The sequence below is a fragment of the Otolemur garnettii genome, unplaced genomic scaffold, assembly GCF_000181295.1.
Source record: "Otolemur garnettii isolate 467f Iridium unplaced genomic scaffold, OtoGar3 scaffold00245, whole genome shotgun sequence".
Taxonomy (NCBI): Eukaryota; Metazoa; Chordata; class Mammalia; order Primates; family Galagidae; genus Otolemur; species Otolemur garnettii.
This window is the reverse complement of record NW_003852640.1, coordinates 443,502-451,167: the sequence shown is the minus strand read 5'-3', so window position 1 is coordinate 451,167 and position 7,666 is coordinate 443,502. Positions and strand designations below refer to the sequence as shown.

Sequence of the window (7,666 nt, the reverse complement as noted above, 5' to 3'; positions counted from 1 at the left end):
CGCTTGAGCCCAAGATGTTGAGGTTGCTGTGAGCTATGACTGTACAGCACTCTACTAAGGGTGACAAAGTAAGACTCTCTCAAAAAAAAAAAAAAAGAGATAAATTCAATTCATACTAGAGTAGGGAGGCTGGTAATCCAGTATGACTGGTCTCCTTATTAGAAGTGAAGAGATAGGGCGGCACCTGTGACTCAGGGAGTAGGGCGCTAGCCCCATATACCAAGGGTGGCAGGTTCAAACCCGGCCCTGGCAAAACTGCAACAACAACAAAAAAAATAGCTGGGCCTTGTGGTGAGCACCTGTAGTCCCAGCTACTTGGAAGACTGAGACAAGAGAATCACCTAAGCCCAGGAATTGGATGTTGCTGTGAGCTGTGTGACGCTGCAACGGCACTCTACCCAGGGCGATAAAGTGAGACTCTGTCTCTTAAAAGAAAAAGAAAACAAGGGCGGCACCTGTAACTCAGGGAGTAGGACGCCAGCCCCATATACCAAGGGTGGCAGGTTCAAATCTGGCCCCGGCCAAACTGCAACAAAAAAAGTAGCTGGGTGTTGTGGCAGGCACCTGTAGTCCCAGCTACTCCGGAGGCTGAGGCAAGAGAAAATTGCCTAAGCCCAAGAGCTGGAGGTTGTTGTGAGATGTGACGCCACAACACTCTACCAAGGGCAAGAAAGTGAGACTCTCTCTGAAAAAAAAAAAAAAAAAGACAAGAGATAGACACAGAAAGGCAGGTCATTTGAAGACATAGGCAGACACTGGCATTATGCTGCCATGACCGAGGAGCACCTGAGGCCACCAGAAGCCGGAAAAAACTTAGGCACACACTCTTCCCTAGAGGTATCAGAGGGAGCTCCGCCCTGCTGACACCTTGATTTCAAACTTCTAGCCTCCTTTCTGGTTTTAAGGCACCCAGTTATGGCAACCCCAGGAGACTACAAGGGAACTCAGAATGATCGCCTCTGCCAAGGACAATGGCCTCCATGACCATGGTCTGACAGTCTATAGACTTGTTTTCCATGAGAAAGAGAAATAAGTCCTCATCTGTGTAAGCACAGTTGGTTATCTTGGTTTTTCTGCTCTGAGTAAACAAGGTTGATTATTGATTGGGGTCCCACCACTGCCCATACACCCTGGAGAATTTCTGTGGTCCCACTCCCCAGCAGGTCACTGCATCACAGGCACCTGTCTTCCCCAGGGCAGGCACTGTGCGGGGCAGAGTGACCCTACCCTTCCTGGTGGCCTTCCCAGATGTGGAGCTTTCCCTCCCAGTGAAGAGCTTTCTGGGCTCCAAGGACAAGAGCATCTTTATTGGAAGGTCTGGGTGTGCGGGCAGACCTAGGGGACAAGATAGCTTAGGGTGATGTTGTCCTCGTACAGCGACAGCAGCAGCAGGACGGTCCAGCCGCCCAGCAGGCCCACGTTGTGCAGCAGGAAGAGTAGCCAGGGCCGCCGGTCCCGCACGCTCAGCATGGCCGGGAGCTGAGGGGTAGGAGGCACCGCGTCAGCGCCGGGCCAGCGCCGGGCCAGCGATAGGCCAGAGCCCCGCAGGAGAACCCGGTCCCGCCGCCCTGACCATGTCGCAGAGCGCCACGTAGAGGAAGAGGCCGGTGGCTACCGCCAGGATCCAGGCCTCGCTCTCCTCGCCGACTCCGACTGCGAGCGCCAAGTAGAGGCCAGCGAAGGCCGTGAGCGCAGAGACCAAGTTCAGCAGCAGCGCGCGGCGCGCTGACAGCCCGGAGTGAACTAGGGCCGCGAAGTCCCCTGGGGGCGGGGCCATGTCAGTAGCCTCGCCCCAGACCGACAGCCCCCGCCACACGCCCGCGCGCGCGCTCACCCAACTCGTGCGGCACTTCGTGGCAGAACACCGCCAGCGAGGTGGCCAGGCCAGTCTTCCAGGAGGATGCAAAGGCGGCGCCCACGGCCAGCCCATCGGCGAAGTTGTGCACGGCGTCGCCCAGTGTGATCAGATAGGGCAGCAGCCTCAGTTCTGCAGGCGCAGCGACTGTAGGTCTGTGTGGCCAGGCCCCACCTCCACGACCCGGCCCCCAACTCAGTCTGTCCAAACAACGCTCCCCTAGCCCTTCCTGGGCCTCCCTCCCGGCTTACCTGGGCTCAGTCTCCGGGGCTCCTGACTCAGCAGCTCGGGGCTCTCCTCTGCCACCTGGGAGGTGTGGGGATGAGCTTCTGGAGAGGAGGCCCGAACGCAGGACTTAAGGGTGATGGGCATGGATGTTGGGAAGAGGTCCTGGTGGAGGGAACTCTGGGTGAGGTGGGGGGCATTGGGCGCCCACTCACCAGGTCTGCCCGGGAGCCCTGGTGGTGTTGCTTAGGCTGCCTGAACTCGCTGGGAGCCAGTTGCAGGGACACACCGTGGCTGTGGCCTCCGTGGCTGCAGGGCCCATCCTTCTCTGAGTCCTGTGGGGATAGCTGCTCAGGGCCTGCCAACTCCCACCCTACCCACCCACAAGGTCCAGTCCCACAAGCCTGACCTGTGAATCCCTGGGCAGCAGGAGATTGAAGAAGTTCTCAAACAGGAAGAAAGCATAAAGACCCGCCAACATAGCCAGGAGGCGCCAGGTGGGCTGTGGGCTGGGGCCCTCCCCACTGTGCCTGTGCAGCCCCAGCACCTAGGGAACAAGAGGCACTGGGCTGAAGGCCTTAGGGCCCCTACTCCCTAGACAAGGAGGATGGGCTAGGGGACAGAGAAGGTCCCAAGAGGGCATAGCCTGGGAGTCCCTGGTGGGGAACGGAGGGTTCTGGCAGGGGTGGGCAGACCTTGGGTGTCAGGTGCAGGAGGGCATCGCCAGTGAGAGCACCCACCGCCATACTCAGAAAGGTCTGCATGACATAGTGGGTGGCCCCACTGCAGCCAGCACATGTCAGCAGCAGAAGGCCGAACACTGCGCAGAGGCAGATGAGCAGCGTGGCCAGGGAGCCATACAGATACTCTATGGGGGTAGGGAGAAGCTGCTGTGAGAGCCCCGCTTACCACTGCCATGCCCATTGCCTGCTTCCCAGGGAGGGGCTCAAGTAGGCCCCAAGAGTGAGCAGAAGCTCACCAGGACTGCAGAGGGTCCATGTGGGCCAGGCCTCTGATCACACTGACCCTTCTACCTCCTGGGTCCCCATCTTTCCCTGTGCTTCCTCTTTCTACCTCCAGCCCCTGCCACCTCTCTCTAACCCCCTCCCTCATCCTCAGTGGCCACTCCGTCTGCCCACCCACTGGCTGGCTGCTAGCACCACAACAGGGGGCGGGCACTCACTTTCCACCTGGCTGAGCTGGTCCTGGATGGGGGGCCTGGGCTGAGGGTTGCAAGCGCCACTCAGCTGCTGCTGGAGCAGGGCAGGGCTCAGTTGGGCCCAGGCCTCAGGGGACACTCCAGCCTGCTCTGACAGTCCATACACAGCCATGATGTCCCTGGCACTCAAGCACACCTGGGGGTGGCAGAACAGGGTCAGGGCCTGAGGGACTGTAGGACCCCCCACTCAGCTGAGACCCTGGCCCATGGGCTGCTTACCGTGTCCCACATGTTGGAGCTGTTGTCTGGGGTGACAAGGGGCACAGGGTCCTGGTGGTTGGCACCCCTGCCCAGATGACTGTGGTCACCCTGGGGCTCTCTGCCCACCCCCAGGTGCTGCATCAAAGCTGCCAGCTCTGGCAGGGAGGACAATTAGTGCACAAAGTCTGTGTGGGCTCCAGCCCTGTTCCCATCCCAACAGGGAGGCTAGGGGCTCCAGGAAGCCCATCCTATATCCCAGCCCAGGCCTCACCAGCCAGTGTGATGTTGGGAGCTTCACCACTGTAGTGCTGAAACACAAAGTCCACAAAGTACTGGGGGCTTGGCAGGGCACGGAGGCATGACCCACTTCTGATATGGTCCAGCAGGACAGCCAGGACGGAGCCAGGACTGCTGGGAGCCCCTGCACCTGCTGCCTCTGCCAGCAGCTGGGGGATATCTACACAGGCCTGAGGGAGGAGAGGACTTGCTGTTGCCTCCAGTGTGACCTGCTGCATCCCTACCCTAGAGTCCTACGCACTTCCCACTGCCCCCAAACCCAGCTTCACCAGCCTCCTCAGAGCGCTTCCAGGTTTGGCACCTCCTCTTATAGCTCACCTGGGGCTTGGGCTGGCCTCAGCCCATCCCTGCCCTGCCCCAGCTGGGGCAAGGTCTCACTCTGAGTCCCCAGAGCCTTCTTGGCCCCCACCCCTTACAGAGGGCCCTTTCTGGAGCTCCTGCAGTCCCTGCCCAGTGGTGAACACCCATTGTGGACCCCAGCCCACTACAGCCCCTTAAGTAAATGCCCAGGTGCCCAGAGAGTTCTGCAGTAGGAAGTTCCATCTGGTGCAGCCAGGCCTAGCTCCTGGGCCCCTGCCCCTGGTGCCCTCCTCATTGACTGCTCCTAGGCCACCCCAGCTAGGTCCTTACCTCCTCTGGAGTGGCCTGGCTGACAGCCTGGGCCTGGATCCTCTGGAGCAGTCTGCTCAGGCCTGGGGTCAGGGCCTCAGGGCCTTCAAGCACGGCCAGGAGATGGTCTGCACGAGAGGCCCAGCGGCCAGCCCGAATATCCTCACAGGTGCCCTCTGGGTTGCTGAGATAGAGAGCAGCAGCAGCACTGAGGCGAGCGATGGAGCTGGATGCCAGGACTGACCCTGGGGGAAAATCTGGCTCCTCAGGGCTTCCCAGGGCCAGGGCCTCCTCTACAGACAGGCACTGTGGGCAGAGACAGGTGAGCAGGGCAGGGCAGGGCTAGGCTCCCAGGGTAGGAAGAGGCCAGCCCCTGCTCCTTGCCCATGGTCTGCTGCTGCATGCCTCTCCCTCTCACTTCCAGCACCCTCAGCCCCAGATTCTATGTGCTCCACTATAAGGGTGCACACAGAAGGGCACAAGGTGCTCTTGTCCCCTTGTGCTTTCTTCCTGGAGTCATTGCCAATGTGACAGCCTTGGGGCCAGCAGGGGGAGGTGGTCTGGAGTCCTCAGGGGAGTGGAGAGCTCTGTGTTCCTGGAGAGGGCAGGCCTGCTTCGGCCAGGGCCAGGGTGCTCGGCCACCAGCCTTGGCCCGCCTCCTGGAGTTTGCCCAGCCCCTCTGCTGCCAACTGGAAGGGTGGAGCAGGCAGGAAGGGGCTGGGGGCCGTCGGGTGGGGCCCTTACCTTTCCACACGGCCCATCGGCACAGTGCACACGGGCCGCCAGCGTATTTAACAGGCCACCCAGCGCCTCACGATCCAGAGTGCCCTTGCCTGAGGTAAGCAGTTTCCACGGACGGACGGGCTGGGCTGCTGTCGATGTCACCACCAGCATGGTCAGCAGCAGCCCTGGGTTGAACTGAACCAGGACCCCCATACTAAGGCCCTAAAGGGCTCTGTGTTGCTGTGGGGAGCCTGTGTGCCTCTGGGTGGCCTGGGGCCAGACTGGGGCTGGGTTGACCTGGGCCTGGCCCCAGCAGAAGGACCTCTCCCAGGTATTTCCTGGAGGCCTCTGTGATTGGCTGCTGGAGGTGCTGGGTTAACCATTGCAATGGCAGGTCCTCACTGAGGTGTGGAGCCACTGCCTGTAGGAGGACTGGGCCCCCTCCTCTTCCCTGGGTCCGTAGCCTGGGACCCTTCTCCCATGCCTGCAACCTCCCAGTGCTTCAGGGAGGGCCACACTTCTTCCCCCAGGGCCTGAGGTGTCTTTTCCTGTGACACTCTCTCTGGGGACCTGGGAGAGAGGTACAGGGATGCCCCAGCTGCCTCTGGGGTACGTGCTTTCTGGGGACACAGTGCTTTCTGCTCTCAGGTCCTGGGCTGAGGTCTCTTTGGGGACTGACAGGCTGAAGTCTGAGGGAATGGAATGGTGCTTGCTACATCATGCTTCCTTGACTCACCAGAGAAAATCCCCTAGAAATGGGCAAAGCTCTGACACAGACAAAAGGAGGCACTGGCCCCCCCTGGCCTGGGTCTCTTGGGGTCAGGAAAAAGTTGAAGCAAGATCCTGAGCTTTGGGCCCAGCAAGGTTGGGGGAGGCTATGGTTCCCCACCCTGCTCCTCTCTGCTGGTTCCCAGTTGGCCTTTGAACTCTATGCCTTATCTCTACTAGGTGGTAGTCTTGGGGAGGAGCAAGCAGACCCTGCCTTCTGGAGGTGGAGTGTGTCCCTCCTGCTGAGTTCAATAAACCTGCCCCATACATTGTGGTTCTAGCTGAGAGCATGAGGACTCTGCCCCTCTGTTCTGCCATGGGTGGGGTGGGACCAGCAGGGAGAGTAGCAGGCCTGGGTCAGGTGCTCTTTGACCTGTCTCACCCATGAGCACTGGTGCTAGGTAGCACGATGCCCCTTTGGCTCGGGACACCTGCAGTGTGGCACCTGTCTGTGGGCTGGATGTAAGGTGGAGCTAGCAGGGAGGGGATGGGAAAAGCTGCCTTGGGGTGCAGATAGTCTCTGGGCCCCTAGGACAACAAGGAAGACAGTGCTGCCTGCAGCTCTCCCCCAACCCTAGGACCATAGGGTTGGCTGAAGGCTAGGACCGGTGCCTCCACCCACAACCTCTGGGTAGCCACCCCCACTCAGGGTTCCTGGGCTCAGTGCCTGGCCTGGCCTGGGTGTCCCAGGTCTTCCAGGCATCTGGACCCAGAGTCAGGCCTGAGGCCTTGAAGGGATGTTCATGGCCTCTATGGACCTCTGGGCAGGAGCCCAGAGCACCCCACCCCCAACTCCCTTCTCCCAGCTGATACCCCTTTCTAGCCCATCAGAAGCTGCTAAGAACATTTGCCCACCTGGCAGCCTGGTGCCCAGCTCTCTGGTGCAGCCAGTTCTTTGGCACTGTGCCCTATCTGCATCCCCAGGCCCTGGTCACATTTTCATCGCTCAGCAAGCTCAGTGAAATTGCTCTCATCCTGGCTCAGCGCCTGTGGCTCAAGTGGCTAAGGCACCAGCCACATACACCTAAGGCGGCAGGTTCGAATCCAGCCCGGGGCCCGCCAAATAACAATGATGGCTGCAACCAAAAAATAGCCGGGCGTTGTGGCGGGCGCCTGTGGTCCCAGCTACTTGGGAGGCTGAGGCAGGAGTCTCGCTTGAGCCCAGGAGTTGGAGGTTGCTGTGAGCTGAGATGCCACAGCACTCTACCCAGGGGGACAGCTTGAGGCTCTGCCTCAAAAAAAAGAAAGAAAGAAATTGCTCTCATCCTAAAAACAACTCATTGACCAGTCTTTAAAAAAGGCAAAAACATAAACCCATGTTCTCCAGCATTTTTCACAATAGCCAAAAGATGGAAACAACCCAAACATCCATCGATGAATGAGTGGGTAAATAAAAGTGGCCTGTTGACCTTAAAAAGGAAGAACATTTCGACACCTGCTATAATATGAACCTGGAGGACATTATGTTGAGTGAAATGAGCCAGACACAAAAATGCTGAGGTAGAATCACCAGAGCCGGGAATTTAAGGTCACAGTGAGCTGTGATTGGGCCACTACGCTCTAGTCTGGGTTACAGAGTGAGACTCTGGCACTGGAAAAATAAATCCTGTATGTATCCCATTCACCTATGGTGCCTATAGTAGTTAGATTCATAAAGACAGGAAAGTAAACAAGGGGCTGGGGAGGATGGGATGGAACTGTGCTGGATGGATGCAGTTTGGAAACAGGAAATTTCAGAGACTAGCCGCAGTAGCTTGCGCCTGTAATCC

General features: G+C 59.0%; 1 protein-coding gene across 2 annotated transcripts; it reads right to left on the bottom strand.

Moving 5' to 3' along the window:
- Positions 1-1,287: 1,287 nt before the first annotated feature.
- On the bottom strand, positions 1,288-5,436 carry SLC39A4 (solute carrier family 39 member 4). Of its 2 annotated transcripts, none has more exons than XM_012813123.2 (12): positions 5,151-5,436; positions 4,428-4,712; positions 3,772-3,967; positions 3,519-3,655; positions 3,264-3,435; positions 2,776-2,948; positions 2,490-2,627; positions 2,296-2,415; positions 2,107-2,161; positions 1,835-1,987; positions 1,616-1,761; positions 1,288-1,479 (listed from the first exon to the last, which is right to left on the bottom strand). In XM_012813123.2, exons 1-12 carry the CDS (start codon positions 5,340-5,342, stop codon positions 1,336-1,338), a joined length of 1,911 nt encoding a protein of 636 aa, XP_012668577.1. In that variant the 5' UTR covers positions 5,343-5,436; the 3' UTR covers positions 1,288-1,335. The 2 variants fall into 2 exon arrangements, with proteins under 2 accessions (XP_012668577.1, XP_003802407.1); XM_003802359.3 differs by having other exon boundaries at positions 1,574-1,761; positions 5,151-5,434.
- Between the last annotated feature and the right edge of the window lie 2,230 nt (positions 5,437-7,666).

Coding starts and splice junctions, on each gene's coding strand:
- SLC39A4 (XM_003802359.3), bottom strand. CDS start 5,342: ATGGGGGTCCTGGTTCAGTTCAACCCAGGGCTGCTGCTGACCATGCTG. Junction 3,656..3,771: donor TCCCAACATCACACTGGCTG/GTGAGGCCTGGG, acceptor CCTCCCTGCCAG/AGCTGGCAGCTTTGATGCAG. Junction 1,988..2,106: donor GCCCCGGAGACTGAGCCCAG/GTAAGCCGGGAG, acceptor CTGCGCCTGCAG/AACTGAGGCTGCTGCCCTAT.